Source organism: Passer montanus, unplaced genomic scaffold (assembly GCF_014805655.1).
Source record: "Passer montanus isolate IOZ18808 unplaced genomic scaffold, ASM1480565v1 scaffold20, whole genome shotgun sequence".
NCBI classification, from domain to species: domain Eukaryota; kingdom Metazoa; phylum Chordata; class Aves; order Passeriformes; family Passeridae; genus Passer; species Passer montanus.
Genome location: NW_024366592.1, coordinates 5360726 through 5380775, shown reverse-complemented (window position 1 = coordinate 5380775; position 20050 = coordinate 5360726). Strand labels below are relative to the sequence as shown.

Sequence of the window (20050 nt, the reverse complement as noted above, 5' to 3'; positions counted from 1 at the left end):
GTGCTCACCACGTTGCTCTCTCACCAAACTCTCTTGGGGGAATGCAGCTTATTCAGTCCCAGCATTCATGGTCTCGTACTCTCCCAAAACAAACTCATCTTCTGAGCATGCCATAGTGCTTAAAAGCTATTTAAGTCATAGAGTTTTAGGAAACTTTGATAATTTCTGAGCTTCCTAGTAGTCTGTCATGCTGCTGTTAGCTTAAGGTTTTCTTCTGTGGAAAAGATAAAAGTAATTCAGACAGAAAGTTGCTTCTCTATCAATTTCTGTTCCACCTAGGGGTAAAAAGATCAGTGGCAAAAGAATGGTAGCATCAGGGAGAAAAATGGGAGTAAGTCTTTGTTAGCAGTGAAAGGAGGTTTCTGTGAGAGTGTGGGGCTGACTGATGATGAAGACTGGACTGTGGCTCAGATGTGGATGTTGAGCCAGGCTTAACCTGCTCTGGGTGCTCACTGGCTGACACAGTGTGTGCCATCAGCTGCCTATAGCCCCTATAGATTGCATACATCTCACCTGGGTAGAGCTGTTTTAGTACCACCTCTGCAGGCTCATCTCTGAATCCCAGACAGTCCTTACCACTCACCTCTTTAAACCTCCTCATTCTTTGGATTACATGGTCATAAAGGGACTTTTTCAAATTATCAAATTCAGAGAGAGGAGGAAAAAGGAATTCAAGATGCCCATAGTCAGCAGCATCTTCAGTTTGAAGGCAAGAAGCAGCTAAATTGGGGTCAATATGCCACCTTACAAAAAGGCAGGTAAATGCCTCTGTCTGTGTGACTGACAGTGTGTGTGGGATCTTTTGAAAGAGGATTTTAGGAGGAGAAGTATTCCATCCAGCTGCCTTCACAAGCTTACAGCGATTTGCAAAACACCAAGGACACACCCAGCACGGGCCACTGGGATAATAACACAGATGCAAGATTTTTATGGCTGCACACCAAATTTAGAAACTCCCTCTAGAAAAACAACTCAAAATGACTTTTGCTAATCCTTCTGAACACCTGGAATAGACTCAACAAGCCAGGGAGCTAGAAAAGCTACTGTGTGGTTTACCAGGCCTCTTATATCACTCAGAATTAAAATTTTGAAATAAGTAGCTGAAAGAAACCTTAGACATTCATAGATAGCCCTGTTTGGTGTCACATTATTTTGTGCCAGTGTTGACAGTTCAGATTATAAAACAGAGAGTTGTTGTTCACAGAAAGCCCACGTGCAGCACACAATAATGTTTTAAATGCTTGGAAATCTGCATAGGAAATAAACTTTCATATTCTGCAGTTTCTGAGGGGTTCCCCCCTTTTTCTCCACACTTGAGACCTTCCCAGACTGAAGCTATTTTATAGTGATATCTAACTTTTAGGTACAGATTTGAAGGTCTGATCAGACTAGTGATCAAACCCTATTTCCATAATTAACCAACATGTATAATCTCAAATAGACAAACTGTCTCATAACTTCAGTAGGGTAATTCCTGTAAGGAGCTAACAATAAATTATCTATCTGATGGATCAGAATTTCTCTTTGCATGATCACCAATAGCCAGTGGGGAGTTTTTCTGGGTTCAGGGAATGCAGACCTGCTCCATGGAAGTGCCGAGCAGTTTTGCTTACAGCTGGTGTGGTGGTACAAAAAAGGCTGCAAATAATTTTTTCATCAGGGAACAGACTCAGAAAATGAGAGACAAAATTAGTTATCACACTAAGAGACTATTAAAAAAATTATTTCTAAGTGCCATTTGGTATTTGCTTAAAAATGGGTTGAGTTTTTTTTTCTTTTTCTTTTCAACAACTACTAATTAAAAGTATAGAAAACCTACCAAGTGTAGCATTTCTGCACTCTGCACTTCTTAGACAATTTCCTTAGTATAACACCTCTACCTTCTTAATTTATTTTGGGATCTGGTGTTTAGCATGAGGTCTTTGTACAGGGACATATTCTGCTACATTGACTTGGGTTGACTTGCAGTTAACAACAAATTTTCCATGGAAGCAAATAGAACTACGTGACAGGAAAACACAAAGGGTGTCAGCCATACATCCTGCACCTTGAAATCTGTGATAGATCTCTTGTATTTAGTAAGGTGGGCCTAGAAGTATTCTCCTTCCCACATCAAGGCTTTGCAAGATCTTAGCTGAGCTATGCAGGCTGAAAGGGACTTTCAGGGCACTTTTTTTGTTTGAGGTTGCAGCCAGCCCAGGGAGGTCATTTAAAGTTGGCTGTCCAGTCTTAACACAACCTCCTGGCTGCCAAGCCTGTCCTGGGAGCAGAATGCATACCCAGGCAATAAGCCTGTGCCAATCTGAGCAGCCTGCTCCAATGGAAAGGGAGGCCCTGGCACAGGGTGCCCAGAGAAGCTGGGGCTGCCCCATTCCTGGAAGTGCCCAAGGCAAGGCTGGACAGGGCTTGGAGCAGCCTGGGACAGTGGAAGGTGTCCCTGCCCCTGGCAGGGTTTGGGACTGGATGGGCTTTAAGGTCCCTTCCAACCCAAACTCTTCCATGATTCTGAGGAGCAGGATCTGTTTCTTTCCGAGGTAATGTGGAAGGTGCATCCTCCCTCCTGTCCTTGGTGCTGGAGGTGGAGAGCAGCTGTGCATTCAACCCATGTCTCTGACAGAAGAACCTCTGACCAGCACCCAGCCCCATGCAGACACACCACCCATGTCTGCTGGGATATTGCAGCTCTCCTGTGAAGGAATAACCTCTTACATTAAATATTAAAAAAAAAAAAAAAAAATTAAAACCCCACAGTTTTCCTCATTCTTACCTATTCATGCTAAACTTGGAGAGATCCACGGTTTCTGCTTCTGGGACTCTATGTTTCTTTTCCAGTTTTTCCCACATCTTGAGAACAACACAAATGTGTTCTCACAAATGTGAATGAGTGTCCCCCAACTACTGTAGTTTGAGGGAAAGGTGAAGGTGGGTAAATGAGGAGGAAAAATAACAGGGGCTCAAGGCTTCACAACCAAACTGTGTCTATTGTCACCAGTGATCTGCCTGGTCCCACTTGGGTGATGCCAAGGGTGCCACAATATACTAAATTCTCCAACATAATGGCTCAGTAGACTTTCAGAATTTATTGCTCAGATCCTGATGAGCTCCTAGCTGAACCACAACAGCAGTAAAGCCAGCTGACTTCATTTTGAGAAGGAAGAGTCTTCCTCTCCTCTAGACCTGTTATTACGTGCTTTCCTCTATCAATTTTTGTATCACATCCATGAAAGCCCTGTGCAAACAAAGCAAAACATTTAAGATCTTTCAAAAATGTTTAATGAAAAATATCACAAAGCATGTATTTTAAGATAGATGCTAGTAACAGTCCACCTTAAAGATTTTAAAGCCACAAGGCATACTTGCCATTTTAGAATGAGCTAACCATCCGATAGCTGCTTCTGTGTAGAACATCTGTGCTAGGACTGTGGCAGGCTTTCATCAGATCTCACAAATTAAGCATGGTCTTGGACTTTGCCTGAAAACTACCTGTATCTTTCTTCCCCTTAACCTATTCCCCAAACAGGACTGACTGCTAAACTTTGGTCAGAGACAAAATATGCACTTCACTTAAGTTTAATTAAGGCTTGGAATTGATAAAGCTGGGAAAATGCCCATATCTATGCCCATATATGTTGTGTGTGATTGAAGAAAGGTTATTTGTTCTTATTTACTATATGAAAAACATGACAGAACCGTGGACTTCACATATAGAAGTGTGAAATTTTCTTTTTTCTATGATACTGAACTGTTTCTGCACAGACACAGAAAATCTGGGGGTTATCTCTTCCATCCACTTTGTTATCTCAAAGCTGCATTGCATGCCAGGAGAACTGCAACATCCCACCCCAGTTATTCTGCAGGGTAACTTTGCTTTCCACAGTGGTGGGTTGCTGCTCAGCAAACAGCTCTGTGCCTCCCTGTCAGATATCAGTATGGCTCTTTCTAGTACTAAAGGGAGCCAGAAAGGGGGTGGAAGGCAAATTACAGTGCTAGACTCAACGCCAGCTGTGAGTGCTTAAAGGGGCATCTTGGCACTGAGGAATGGACTTTGTTGTTACTGAGGGTGGAAGCTGCTTGGTGCTCTGCAAGGTAAGGCATGTGCATGTTTGCAGAACTGGACTGGTAGGTCCTGCTGATGCTGTTTATAGAGACAAAAGGAAAAAACTGTGTGAAACAGAAGTGTTTCGGTTTGATTTCTAAATCCGATAAAGCTCTGTTTGTAAAAGGAATCAAATAATTTTATATCAACACCATTTTTCATTAAGCCTATTCAGATAAGTTCAATTGCACCATGTATGTCACCACCTTCATCACTGACAAGACCAAAGCAGGGATATTCCAGCCTTCCATGAATTGCCCAGGAGAATGCTAGAATTGCTACCTTCCTGCAGCTTTCAAACACTGGCCTATCAGTTTTCTCTGGTTTAGCAAACCAAACACTTATTGAAACACAAATTCCTTTGGAATCATTTTTTGCCACACTTCAGATATTTTAACACCCAATTATATTTTTATAAATTTTTATATTCAGAGGATGTGTTTTCCACCGTATAACAAGATGCCCCCAGAGTAAAGAGATTTGAGACTGCATGATTTTGAGAGGAAAGAAAATCTTATTATACAGTAGTTTGCCATAAGAATTCTGGAGGACAGTGAATGTCCAATGAAAATGGAAATGTAAATTATCTAGTGTGGCCTTTACAATAAGACACATGAGGCCTGTGAGGCATTTCTGTTCTCCATGAGCCTTTTGTTGGTGTAAAAAAGTTGAATGCAGGTAAACTACAGATGTAACAGACTTCAAGATTCCCGCTGTTACATATCAAGTGTCACCTCACTGAAAGATTATTAAAATGATGGCAGTAGACCAGTCATACAGCAAATAAGATAGGTGTCAAAATCAGATTTCTCTTGCTGAGTGGCAGCAGGAATTTGCAAAAGGCTGGTGCTGGCTGCTGATCTGTGAAAGGCATCTCAGGCAATGTCCCCCCTCCTTCTGCTGAAGCCTGACAATTCACTGCTGGCTTCACAGCCAGGCAGGTGGGGGAGGCTGTGATCCAAGGGTTTGCTGGTGTTCCCTGATCCCTATGGCACAGAGGAATGGGGGGCATGCCCCCACTCCTCTCTCAAGCAGGCATTTGCCCCAGGACAGGCTCTGCCCTTGTGTGTGTCATCCCTCAACTCACCCATCCCACCGCGCTCATTCCTGGCTGTACCAGCAAGAACACTGCATGGGATATCAGGCACTTTTTTGGGTGAAATCCTCAAGAAAATCTCTGCCTTTCACTTGGTGGGAGTGAAGAGGTGTGTGTGCAGCCCCCAGGTGGGGAGCCCCAGCAGAGGGGAGAGCAGCACAGGGCTGGACCACGCAGCCTCGCTGGATCTCCGCTCCGATCACACGAGTGCTGAACATCCATTGCCCAAAGCCAGGGTGCAAAACAAAACTGAAAGCCTGAACACATGCATATGGCACTCAGAGCCCAGGACACTCCTGCCAATTTCTGCAACTGATACGGACTCAAAATATTTACTTAGGAATTCTTAATTAACTCAACCATTTGGTAGCAGTGTACGGTTTCAGATGTGTCGCAATGTCACCACAAAATACCTCGGTGGCTCCTGCTAACAAAGAACCTACTATGTGGATTTTTTTTTTTTTTTGTCAGAGATGGTGGAGTAAGCTTTCGGTACAGTGTGCCAAAAAGCTGCACAACTCCTCTGCTGTTAATGGGGCTCATGTGGCTAAATCCCTTCATTCCTTGCTGAAAACAAACCCCCTGCCCAGCAGCAGTTTCAGGTGAATATCAAAAAGCAGAGCTGGGATGAGATCACAGTGATCCTACAGTTGCCTATCCAGGGGCTTGCAGCAGGGCTGGATTGGTGGGAAGTGCATGCTGTGCTTTTGTGCAGCCAGGAATGCAAGTGAGGGAGGGTGCTGGAGGAGAAGAAATTCTTGACACCAGTCCTGGGCTCCAATAAAATGTAATTTGCCCAGGGATCACAGATTGGCAGAGAATTTTTAAAGCAACTTTTTAGTTTTTTTAATCAAAAGGTTAAAATCAACTTACGTGTTTCATCTGTATGCAATGTGTTGTTGGTTTAAGCTCTTATTTTACATCTTTTGTCATGTATTTGTCAGAATGGTATATTAAGCTCCCAGGACAAATCTCAGTACACATCTGTGCCTGTGCAGGAGCTTGGGGAGAACTCCAAAGACTGGTCAGTTACTGTTGACCAATCATCTATAAGTAGACAGTTCTGTTTCATAATTTTATCAAAATTTAGATTCTTTTCACAAAACTAAAATTTAATTTTTTTTTCTTCTCATGTGCTTGTACAGTTGGATTTACTTTTTATGTTTTCCACTCATGCAAAGACTCTGTAAACTGCAGTTCACATGATGACCTTCTTATATGTAAAATTAATCAGAAGTTGCAAGGATATGATAACATTTGAAATCAATGAAATGACTCATGCTTAAGTTAAGTGAATGCTTGCTTTTGCAAATATAAAATGGAGACTCAAGCAAGCCAACCAGGAATGAGGAGTACATTTCTTTTCCAACAAACAGTTCTTAAAAGTCAAGTGGACTTAGTGCTTAATTTCTGAGGCACTTCAAAGACCTTTACTTTTATGACTCGCTTAGAGTATCTAATAATTTTAATTTCACTTTGTGAAAAGGGAAGCTGGAGTTGCTTAGGTCCTACAAAGGAGATATAACTGTAACAGGAAATACATTTGGAAGGAGAAATGTCTCTTTTTGTGACAGGATTCATCTTTCTTTGCTTAAGTAGCAAGCATTATTTCAGAAAATGAGCTGAAACTTGTCTCCCACCACCATGATTTTCTGCTTACTGTGACCCAGTCCTAGTTATTTTTTCAAATGATAAAAAATCTGATGATAAGAATTCTTATGTGGAAACCAAGCCTTCCAAAATCTTGTTCATCAGGTTCAATTTGATGGGAGTTTAAACTGCAAGGTCCTATCCAAGCTCAGATCCGATGTTTTTTTTTGTTTGTTTGTTTGTGTGTGGGCTTTTTGTTTGTTTGTTTGTTGTTGTTGGGTTGATTGGATTTTTCCTGTGTGTTTGGAGATTTTTTTGGGGGTAGTGGGGGATTTGTTTGTTTGTTGTTGTTGTTTTTTGAATTTGGGCATAACTCTGTTTATTGATATTGCTCAATTTCAGTGCTGGTGTTTCTTTCCCTTGGATTAATGGCACAGGCATGAAGAAATATCAAAGTTCTCCATATACCAGACACTAGTGCCAATTCCTTAGGAAATGTGCCATTATTCCACTCACTGTTTATCTGGATAAGCCATGTGAATGGTGTTTAATTGAATAGCCCGTGTGGATGACCCAGCAGAGCACTCTGAGCCATGTGGAGACTGTTGTGGTGCAGGATGGTTGCAATTACCGTAAACTGCATCAGAAATCTTAACAAAATGCCACACTCAGGAGTTTCTGGTGATAAGAATCAAGGCAATTTGCACCACAAAGAAAGATTAGATGAAAGAAGATGCCAAAATGTGGCATGGAGGATCTGCTTTTTGACAGCTGTAAATTGAAACAATCTTCATCTTTGAGAAAAAATAGTGTAGCCTTCAACCTGCCAAGGAGCAGGAGCACATCACAACCCTCCCAAATGTGTGATGGATGCACAAACTGAGGGACACCACAAGAAATAGAGGAGAGGAAGCTTGAAATGCTGTTGGGTGCATTTCTTTAATAAAAATAAAGCTTTCCAAAACCTCAGTTTCATGATTCAGCATTTCTTTTGGCAGTGTAACAATTTAAAAGTAGGCTAAATAAGTTTGAGGGAATATGCTGGTAAGTTCAGGCCAGAGAGGGGGAAGTTTCTGGAAGTAATAGAAAAACCAAGACCCCTTCCACCCCCAATAATTGCAGTTTAATTGTTAGAATACATTTCACAAGCACACAATAATTATAATTTCAATGACACAACACCCTCACAATACCTCCTGAAGCAGGTATAATTGTGCTGATTTTCTGGGTGAATAAACCGACCCACTGTATTAAAATACTTTTACCAAGGCCTGCTCCAAAAAACAATGGGAGTCCAAAAAATATACTCTTTAACATAATTATGAGACAACAGGGACATGTATGAAGGAAGCAACTTAACTGAAAATTATATGTTTAGAGGCTGTGGCCAATTCTTGCTTTCCTTTGTTTTGAAAGTCGTAAGGTTTTTGCTGCTCAGCTTGAGAATAGTTAGTGGAAACTGTGGAAGCCCAGCAGTTTAGAAAAAAATGTGTCAGGAAGTGTTTTCACAGTTTTTATCAATTTTTTAATTTTTAAAAAAGTATTTATATAGCATTCAAATATTTTTTTGTGTAAGTTTTGCTAGTAAGTCAGTAGCATAGCCTCAGTAACTTGGTGACCATCAGGCAGCTACAAGACCAGGACTGTGTGTCTTGTGCATGTGCCAAGCATCAAATGGAATTTTGAGTGCCTTGTGCATGTCTCTTTCTTAGGAGTCAACCATAGATGTGCTCAGAGCTAGATCTTCCTGGAAGGGTCAGTGGAAATGTGTTACCAGGTGGGAAGGTCTTGCAGGAAACCTGGGCACCTGGTCTGTCCCAGAGAACTGGGCAAAGCCAGGTGGAGGGAATGGAGCAAGAATGGGGCACAGCATTTTAGTATCATCAAAGAGTCCATGTTTCTGAATTTGACACATCATCTATTAAGGCAAAATGCTTTCCTTTGTATTTTACTGCAATATTTTCAGAATATCCATCCTACTTTCTGTGGAAAGTGGATGAAGTCAGAGAGAGAAAAGCTCCATGACCTTTCAAAGAAAATAGCACTTTTACTTTTCAATATTGAAAAGTGTGTGATTAAAAAAAACCAAACATACTCATACTTTAATCTGTGCTTTTCATTAGCTTTTGAAGCCATAACATAAAGGTCATAAGTCACTGTAAAGAGAATCTTGTACCTCTATCAAACACAATACTTTTTTAAGATTATCACATCTCTTGGAAAGTCCTAATTTAAAGACACCACAATTTAAATTTAATATATTTTTTTTAATTTTAAAGAGTAGAAATACTTTTTTGCCTGAAAAAACACCTTAGCTGAAAACCTGCATGAATCTCAGGGACTCTCTAGTTCCAGTTGATGCTCCAGCTTTGTTGCTCAGCATCCAGAGGAACACAAATTAAAGCTGCAGGTCTGAGCACTCCTGCTCCTACACTGGGAGTGGTCAGACTGCAATTACCTTTTGTTCTTTCTTCTGCTTAATAGACAGAACAACAGGGCATGCATGTGCTGGGTGACACCTCATTTCTACATCCATAACCCCCCTCCGCCGCCATAAATCAAAACCCACAAGTGGTGAATTTCTCATGGATTGTTAACTTTGGAAAAGATGCAAAAATACCTACTAAAGGCAGAGTGGATCATCATGGAATTTCCATTCCACAGGAATAGCAGTTTTTCATTTTGGCTGGGGAAGAACTCTCAATTTCACCCTCCTTGCTCTGGCTTTACTGTATCTTATTGAAATGGCAAAATTCATTCTCTGATTTAATTGAAATGCAGCATTTATGCAATTTTGCAGTTACCTTGTGGTGGAGTTGACAAATTCTTACATCATTCTTTAATTTTGTTTAGTCAGCATTTCCCCAAGGGAGCATTTCCAGTGGGAAATTTTTAACACTAAGGTCAAAGGCCTAGGCTGGCATTCAAGGGGGGAAGGAGGATCATGGGGCAGTCAGTCTGCTTGTCCAGAGCCATCTCCATGGGCCTGGCAGGTAGATGTGACCAGAGGCATCACTGAATGTGTACCCACGTTGTCCTTTTTTTTCAAAGTATTACCATTTAAAATGTAGGCTGTAAAGATGTTGAAAAATGAGCCTGTGAAGATGTGGAAAAGTGGGCTGAAAAATGAAAAATAAATGTGCTCAAGTGAAAACATATGGCAGGTACAAGTTATATGCAAACTTCATAATGAATTCTGAAAATATACTTGGACTGCAAATGCTTCTAGCCTGGATGGCACATATTAAGGATAACTCCTATGTGTTCTATGATGTTTGCCAGATCTAAAAGCACAGTTATGCTGGTGAACTTCATTAATCATTCAATACTCTGAGCATAATAATGGACAAGAGTGTTGGTAGTGTCAAGTAATTTTCTAAATTGTGCTTAACAGTTTCAAATGAGGTGTGGATGAACTGGCTGCAGTAACTAAAACACTAATTCTGAACCTGCATTCAAAGTAGTTTCAGAGATTTGTGGATGATCGCTTACCACTATATTTCGATTTTAAATAAGTCTTTCCACATCCATTTCACAAGATGATGTCTCTGTATAGGACTGGAAACAAAAGTGCCAAAATTAAATTTCTTTTTTCCTTCTGGCACAAACCAGACCAGGAATTACTGCAAGATTTCCAGGCTGCTATACCAGACCAGCGGCATTGTGCCAAGTCGGCACAATTACAGGAACACAACCTCTGACCATTCCCCTTGTGCACAGCACCCTGCCAGCCACACAGCATCACCTGGCCACCTCAACTTGGTTATAACGTCTCTTTCTGCTTTTTTCTTCAGAGCTTTGTCATCCGTGGTGGCTTTAGGAGCTAATATAATCTGCAACAAAATCCCAGGCCTGGCGCCTCGGCAGCGCGCGATCTGCCAGAGCCGCCCCGATGCCATCATCGTGATCGGGGAAGGGGCACAGATGGGAATCAATGAGTGCCAGTACCAGTTTCGGTACGGGAGGTGGAACTGCTCTGCGCTGGGAGAGAAAACAGTCTTTGGACAAGAGCTTCGAGTAGGTAAGGGTGTCTCTGCCACGGTGCTGTAGGGATTGGCTTTCTCTTAACATTTCCTGCCATGGTCCTGCAAAGTTTATAACCCTCAGAGCTCAGCAGTGGTGCTTCCAGGACAATTGTGCATTTCCACTCTGTGAAAAGTAACTGGCAAGAGACATGGAATCTCCAGTGATCTGTAGATGAAGTCGCTCATATCTGTGCAACTTCAGACCCAGCAATGGCCTCAGAGCCTGCACAGCCATCCAAGGTCACAGCCCATGAAAAGTGTTTCCAACTGTTGTCTTGTTACATGTTGTCATGATAACTGTGGTGAATATTATGGCCAATCAAAAATTAACTAAAAGCAACTCAGAAAAATCCCTCTGCAGACTTCCCAGAAGCTTAAGTAATGGGAGAGTCCCAAATAATTGATGGAAGTACTGTGCATGCAACACTGGCCTTCCAGTATGTGACAATGATACATTTTAGTGTTTCTATCATGCTGCAAAGAAAATACTGTGAATGATTTGAGGCAGGAAACATATTCAAAGAAAATAATACATGGCCTTGGCCTGACAAGCTGCTAGCTGGCAGAAGTTAAATCAATACCTTTTCATTTACCCTATGTCTGGTACTGTTTCACAGGGGAGATTATGTAAATTTTTTTTCAGCACTGAGGTCACTATTTTCCTCATCACCCAGATGGGTATCCTTAATTTATTCCTGACCTTTTCTCTCTCCCCCAAGGGCTGCCCACTCTCCTGTCTGCTGCTCTAGGTTGTAACATGTTGTACTGTGTGGCTCTCTCAAGGGCACTCAAAGTGATACCATTAAGCTTCTCAGTGGGGTTGTAGCCTATTTTTCTTGTATCCCACTTTTCTTTGGGTGATTCCTCTTACATTCAATGGTTTGGGTGAGTCTTGTGCTTCCAATACAGCTGAGAGTGGTCAGACATGAGATCTCATTAAAACTGTAAGAAAAAAGGCATAACATTTAATTTCATCTGTGCAAAGAGGTGTTGACTCACATGGTGCTTTGGTAGTTAGTGGTAGTCAAGGTGTCAGGGTATTTTTCTGATATCCTTGTGAAATGAACACCAAAAACTGAAGTATGTTTGGGTCAACAAGGGAACTGAATATTTATTGAAAGAACATCCAATTCTTAGAGTCTGGTTGAGGTCTGGGTGCTTTAAGGACACAGTGGTTCAGCTGTAAAGTGTTGTAAAGGAATAAATCCATTGGCATTGGGCAGTTGACTTAGATTTGCAGAGGGTCTGTCATATTCTGTGAGCTTTACATTACATTCTCAAGACATCATATTCAGGAATTAACCTAACTTTTGACTTCTACCTTCAAATTTAAATGAGCCAGAAAAAAGTCTAGTCACTGGTCTTGACTGTTAGAATCATGGTCTGGTTCTCCTTTCTCCTTGGCTGGTATTGTGTTTGTTTGCTTTCTGTTGGTAACCAGAATTATGTTGTTGTCAGAAAATATACATCTGCCAAGCATTCTGTACTTCTTCATGCTCTGTTTTCATCTGCCAAAGTTTGCAGGCATGCCCTGACCTTAGATAAGTGAGTTGTCTTGCCTTCTGTGAGATCCCTTACGGCCTGAGAAGGGCCACTCTGGAGGGTTGTACCAGAGTGGGTGACATCACAAAGCTTTCATTGAAAAGGCTTTCACCACTTCTGCTCTCCCCTTCAAGCTGAGAGATCTTGTGCTGCCTCACCACCTCCACCAGTGTGCTTGTGCATAGCAATCCTCTTCACCAGAGAGACTCCTTTCATCCTCCAAAACTTTGCAAGTGAGGGCAGTTCAAATGCCTAAAGAGGACAAGTTGTAGCTGTTCTTTCAGTCTCAATGTTTGTATGCAAAGTAAGAGCTACAAGGAACAGAAATTATTTGTCATTAGGATGGACCAGCTATCAGGCTGGTCAGACTGTACAAAGTTAGAAAAAAACCAGGGTTTTCTTGAGCCACTGTTCAAGCCTTATTTGCCAAAATGTTTACCATATTCTTGACCTCTTCACTGAAGCTGGGTGGTTTCTTGCAAGTCTGAAATGGCTGATGTGGAATTTGGTGGGTTCTTTTATGGGTTAACCCAACACAGATGAAACTTGGCTGTTGCAGCTGAGTTCTGCTTTGACATTTGTTGGGTGTGAAACCACACAGACTCTAACAGTTGCAGAAGGTTTACATGGCCCCTTCCAGCCGAGCCAGATCAGTTCCATGCAGGTCTATAAAGGATCCCATAATCCACAGCTCTTTATTTTTTTATTACTGGAGTAGCACCCAGAGATGATGAGGTCAGTACCTAGGAAAAGGATACGGTTTAGGAAGTGGTGTTATTACACTAGCAAGGGGGAAAAAGGTAAAAAATGGACAAAGACTTAAAAACCCAACTACTTCAAAGTACAAGATACTTCTAAGCACAATATTCACATGTGCAACAAAACACACCAGTGACTGACACAGAAACACTAAACCAGCCATTCAGTTCTTCCTGAACACACTGGAGAAAGGACTAAATAAGACAGGCATGTTTTTCACTTCACCCAAAGGAAAGCTTTGTCCCAGAACCCCCTGGGGAGATGAACACTGAAGGTGAGTTAATCAAGTCTCAGGGTAGGGAGGGAAAATAAGCAGTGATGACATATTAACCACTCTCTTGCTGCATGGGGAGGAGAGGACCAACTCTTTAGCCACTGAGCAAGACTCTACCACCACACTGACATGTACAGATTTATGGTTATTCTAATTTGTATTTTGATGCAACACTCCCCCTTCAAAACTCAAAGCAAACATTCAGACTCACCCAACATGAGGTTTCTCCTACAGATGTACATCTGTTTCTACCATCACCTCTTGGGTGCCTTTATGTTCTAACCATGCATGTTTTCCACCCACCACCAGGCCAGAAGACATGGCACAGGGACACATGCCCCCCCAGGTGATTTCTAGGGACCCTACTGTGCCAGGAGAAGTCCTCAGTTTATTGGCTAAACTCTAAGATGGATCAGTGAGAAGTTTTTTATTCAGAGGTACTTCAGTGAATGAGGGCTGCATCACCAATACAGGACATGGAATCTATATTAAAAACAATTGAAATAGTCCAGAAGATGGAATAGCAGTTGTAGAAATCATGGGGCATTCATGTTGGTGTGAAAGATTTATAGCAGGCAGACATAAAAGTGACAGAGAAATCTAAATTACTAGCATGAACAAAGGCTGTAGCATGGGATGAATTTGCCAAGTATTGTGTATGCATAGCTTATTTTGATATATTTATAGCTGGGAACTCTTCCACAGTCATGCCATCCCCAAAGAAAGTCAATCCTGCACTTACTTTGCTCATGCTGTCCTTGTACATTTTTGTATTTGACACTTTCCTGCATTCATCCCTAGCTTTAAGGTCAGCTTCTCACATACTCTTCTGTACTCTCCATTCATTCTTCTTGCTTTAAGCCTCTTTAAAGATTGCCTCTTAAGCAAATGAATTCAAAAATTAAAAATGAGATATTTTTAAACTAATTAAAAACCAATTATACATAAAATGTTATTACTGGTAATCATTGTTGAAAGATAATTGCCCTTCTAACATTTTGAAAGCAAGAATCCTGATCTGGAAGAGGAAAGCCTCTGGTCATGTCAGGTTATTGACACAAAAGAGCTCCAGCACTAGGTCTCTATTCCCCCAAACGATGGGCAGAGCAATTTGTCACTTACACGCCTCTGAAAGCTGCAGATCATTAATAGCATTGAAAGCAAAGAACTCCCCCAGGAAAAGTAAGCAGTGCAGGCTCTGTAGAATGAAGTCTGAATCAATAACATAAATGAAACCTACTGTTGTTCTTTGACAGTGGATTATTCTGGCTAATTATTTGTGCATTGACCCTTTCCACTGGAATCCTTTAAACTGAAGTGCTTATGAACAGGCAGCTCTTACCAGTGCTAAATCCAGGGCAAAACTGAGCTGTTCTAGTGTTTTGAAAAATATATCTGTCAAGATATCCAAAGTGATCTGTACCTGTCTCCTTTCAGGAGACAGGTATCCTTTCAGGATACCTGTCTCATGGTGTGGAAGATGAGCACAGGGCAAAACGGAGCTGTTCTGGTGTTCTGAAAAATATATCTGTCAAGATATCCAAAGCGATCTGTACCTGTCTCCTTTCTCAGACTCATGATGTGGAAAATGAGCATGGTTTAGCAGTATTTGGCTGTCTCACTGGTGCAGTGATTTGGAAAATCATTAAATTGGACACCTGACAGGGAAATATTAACAAGTAGGTCAAACCCAATGGAGTTCTGAAGTTTGGTGGTTTTTTTTTTGGTTTTTTTTTTTTTGTTTTGTTTTGTTTTGTTTGGTTTGGTTTTTTTGTTTTGTTTTGTTTTATTTGTTTGTTGGTTTTTGTTTTTGGGTATTTTTTTAATGTCTTACCCTTTGTTTTGATCTGTAATTTTCTGGTGTGTTGAAAGGATGCATCTGAAGAGAAGTTACAGCTCTGCTTGCCAGGGGAGGTCTAGGAGGAGAAGATCTTAAGAAGTTTCCTGTCTCTTCCCCTTCACTTATCTTTTGATCCACTCTCCAGGCAGAAATGGGGAGGGATAGGAGAAAAACCTACACTTTAAGCAGCAAACAAAATCTGTGCATGGATTTTATTAACTCCCAGGTGAAGAAGGCTTTTGGCAAACATGACCAGAACATAAACTTCAATGTCACAGTTCTCTACAAGCATGCACTTGTACACGTGCACACATAAACTGGGAAGAGGATGGCTAATTCCAAACAGAAGACTGGGAAAGGGAGGGGGACAACTTCTGAAGGGGAGATACTCATAAACAACGGTGATTCTTGCTCTCTTTGTACTGGAAACAGGTAACATTGTCAGTCCCCTCTTGATCCCCTGCTTCAGCTGCAGGCCTGAAGAAACATGGGAATTGGGCATGAAAGATATCTAAGTGATGGAGTCATGGAGGAGCAGTTGGCATCTTATCTTACATGCTGAGGGGGTGTCAGCCAGTAAATTATCCTTTGTTCAGGCCATATATAGGCTAAATTAAATTTGGATTCCACATATGAATCCAGTCATTTTTATTCTGGGCTGTGATGATGGTTTAACCGAGATGCCAAATGTTCATAAAAACTTCCTACCAAAAATGGGAGGAGTAGAGAGGCTCATTATTCTCCAAAAATGGATATTTGGGCCCAAGCAGATGGATTAATCTAGCACAGTAGTGTCTAGTGTGGTATGAGTTGGCCAGCTTGGAAAGCTTGGCTTTCAGTGTGAGCAGAAAACTTGCGATACATGAAGACAGGCGGCATTCTTAGGAATGCTTTACAACCATAGCTGTGCTTTAATGCTATCAGCAAGTCAATAAAGGGGAACCATAAATGAATCCAGACAGTTTGCTAAAGTAAGTACATTTCTAGCTCGCTTTTTGCCTTTATTTTCTCCTGCCATTTCTTTCTCTGCTACTTTATGTTCTCGTTTTCAATTTTTTAAAATCGATTTATGTTGTTTGTTATATGTTTGTTAAGGCTTAGTAATATTCATATATCAGGTTGACTGTATGTTTATTATTTTAACATCTGTGTATTTATTATGGGAAAATCTATCTTTACGAACTTGCACTATATCCAATAAAAACAATATGGGGGAAAAAGAGGAATTGTACAGCTGGAAACAATTTGGAGGGGGAAAATGAGTTGGAATTAGATTATTTTAAATATGATACAGAGCAGGGTACACACTTCACCGACGGAAAGGCAGTAATTATCTTTGTCATAGCAGTAGGTGCTATGATTGGTTTAGGCATTTGTCAGCTGTGGGAACCTCAATTGCACAGTGGCTTTTGGACCTAATGTGGAAAAATTTGGGGTTTTTTGTTGTTGTCGTATAGCATGGGCCCAGACAACAATGTTCTTTGAGCATTCAACCAACAGAGCAGAAATAAATCTGCTTTCAGTAATTTGAACTGGATTTCTCTGTTTGTGCTAGGATATAAAAACCTTCCAGTGTGAGGGGTGGTTTCTCAGGGCATGGCATCAGCTTTCAGCTCCTAGTACAGTGGACTGTCAGGGATTCTGGGAGAGAGGTGCACAGGATGCATTCAATTGGCTGCAATCTGTACTGAGGATGTGTGCAGCCCCAGAAGATGATGTAGGACCAATCCAAACTGTGTCTTTATTGCTCATGTAGCCAGCTTGGAGTGACTGCTGGTGTCCATTTCCCAAGATGCCATGTGGAGTCATTGCATTTGCCCATTTGATTTAGTTAAACTATGAATACCATGGCAAATTTAATGATCTGTGTCTTAAGCAAGCATAACTCAATAGAAGCAGAGCGGTGCAAAATAAGCTGTATATTTCTTGGTTATTTGGAGAGGGAGTTTTCTCATTATTAGCCTGAATGGAAAGAAAAATAAATAAAAAGACATGCATGATGAACCTCCATCCCTAGCAGCTTGGTAAGTGGTAGATAGAGGCAGGCAGCAAAGAGATAAAACCCCCAAAATCTGTGAAATTCCTCCACATGTTCATTTTGCAGGAAAGATTTACCACCCTGCAAACAGTCATTGCAAAGCCTCCTCTTAAAAGATCTCAAACAGCACCTTTATTTTCACAACTGGCATGCTGTTGGTGGAAGAAGAAACCAAAATATCTTTAACCTTAAGCAAGTCTGATCTATTTATTCTCACTTATTTGCTATATATTACTGCAGAAGGACTCTGGTGTGCCAGTGACTGTCCCACAAGTTGCCTTACAGAGGTAGGAAGGCCATGCTGGAGCAAAGCTGAGCTGCTCCACCCAAAGCTGGTCTGAGTTAGGCTACAGGCAGTGAGAAAAGCCCTCAGAGGCAGCTGCCTTAGCAGAGCAGTTTCCTCAGAGCACTTCATCTCAGCTGAAGGCTGAGCACTGGGGAAAAGGTGTGATAACGTAGCAACAACAAGGCAAAGTATGTGAGAGGGCATTTCAGTTTGCATTACCATCTTTGGGGGAAACTGAGGAGTTGGTTCAAACTGTTCATGCTTTCTTACTGTAGAAGGTTGGGTAAGCTTTTCACTATCACAAGTAACAAGGTAAGACAGTAACCCAAACCAGAATAAGAAAATAAACCCTCCCAGCTGGCGGCAGCTGAGGTTGTGAAGGAGCAGTAAAAAAGTTATGAAACCCTTAAGGTGCTAAGAATTTGTAGAAATTGTAGAATTTTTTTGACTGAGGAGACAGGTTATTGTGGGAGCAGTAGGTTCTCTTTATGTTTGTAACTTGGATGTTTTTAGAAAAAGAAGAATACTTTTCTATTCTAAGAAAGTATTGTTGTTTACAGAAACATCCTATTTTGATAGGATGGAGGATTCCCAGCTTGGTGAATCAATTTGAACATTTGTGGGTGATAATTTCTCTGTGTTTTAAAAATTTCTTATATGTCAGAACCTTAAAATGATTCAGGAAGGCCTTAGTAATGTTTTCAAAATACATTGTAAATCACAGAAGAAAAATACAAACATAAATGGACAGTACCATTTGTAAATTAAGAGTTGACAGAAATAAATTTTGTTTTGCTTTACTAGAAAAACTGTCATTTTGCCACATTAATTTTATAATCCTTATTTCTTTGTCTCCCTATAAAAAAAATAAAAGCATATATAGTCTGCATATAATAATTTCCAGCCATGAACAGACAGATGTTTATATATCTCAATTTATCTTCTCCACTTCCTTGTCTTTTCATAAGGTTTTACTGCTTAGTTCAAGTATAGCTCAACTGTATTTTCTCTTCCCTCAAGGGTCATGTGTGTGAAGAACAGTATAAGTTCTCTTAAATTAAAATGTTCTTGTTGCCATTTAAATATATACCTATTTGGCAGCAGACTTTCTTTAAAAGGCAGATATCCTTATTCCAAACACAGCACTAGTATGGTAATACAATTACTTGGTGAACTGTGTGTGGCTTGCAGCTGGATTAGGAATGGTGGTTACTGGTCTCAATGAAATCTGGAATTTCCATTCTAAGGAAAGGGCTTTTGCTTCATTCCGTTTCATATAAAAGTGAAGATTTTCTTGGAACAGGTGCTTTTCTGTAGACATTTTCAAATTTAAATACACTGACATACCTGACTGTAAGCAATTCCATTTTTGTTTTCAGAACACTTAATTTTAAATTTGTTCCATGCATTGATGTAAATTAATGCCAAGAACTGTAACTTGGGAGACTCAAGTCTCTGGATCTCCTGAACTCTGCTCTCACATGCTTCCATGGGTATTCTGGGATGTAAGGGCCCACAGCACTGCACAGCTTGGTAGGAAACATCATATAGCACAACACACTGTCTTCCCGTGACCCTAAACCTCAGGTCTCCTGAAAAACCAATGCACTGGAATGGGGATGGGTTTTAACACATCATGCCCATGGTTCAAAACTAAATGGACCTTTTCATGGTATGGAATTGCTCCATCTAAGTGTCAGTATGGAAAATAAACATTTTTTGGGGGGAGAGGGGTGGGTACTCCTAAGTTTTGGCATTTGATTATCCTACTTGTGTACTTAGGTGTAGTGGAAAGGGGGCAGGAACCTGTGATGGGGGCTTGGATCTGTGATCATTTCCTGCTCAGCACTGGCCAGAACAAAAATCCTCCTTTTCTCTTTTAGCTTTGTCTGCAGCTATTCAGGGTAACATTATCCATATTGCTTTTCTGGTTTCCCTTGGGATGAGTCAGTCAGAAGTCCTGTGGAAAAGATAGTGTACAAATTCTAGGCTATGGTTTAGTTGAATTCTGTACCAAACTTTGGGCACAGGGCTAACTTTGCATAACTTTAAGCTTGGCATTTCCTTACTTCCAAGTGCCTCCAAGGAACATTAATGCTCATTTAATGTCATTTTTTAATCAGTTTTTAATGAAATTGCTGAGTACAAATGTTCCATAGTATGCTGACTCATTAGTTACTTCAGCATCCCAGTCCTATTGGTCAATGGCTTAGAACGTAATGCATGCTTAAGCCAGGAAAACAAATGACATTAAAAGTCAAATAAAGTGGGGCTGGGCTTCATCCAAAAGGACAGGGGCCAAGTTCTTGTCCTGTTGCTGTCAGTAGAAATTTTGCCACTAAAAAGTCCCCTGGCTTTTGGTTATGAGCAGAAGTTGAAAGTGAAGCTGAATTTCACAGAGGGACTCTGCTAAACCCCAATTAGTTAAATGACAATCAGTCATACAACATTTGACTTTTTAAGTGCAGAGCAACTTTGCAAACAGGCAGGTGCTGCCAAACCTT

The 20050-nt window shown here is 40.9% G+C and overlaps 1 protein-coding gene across 1 annotated transcript in view; it reads left to right on the top strand.

Moving 5' to 3' along the window:
- WNT7B (Wnt family member 7B) overlaps positions 1 to 20050 on the top strand; it is an 87695-nt gene that overhangs the window by 34313 nt on the left and 33332 nt on the right. The window contains exon 2 of the mRNA XM_039708358.1: positions 10577 to 10803. Within this exon, the coding sequence (XP_039564292.1) occupies positions 10577 to 10803 (227 nt within the window). The remainder of the gene's footprint in view (positions 1 to 10576; positions 10804 to 20050) is intronic.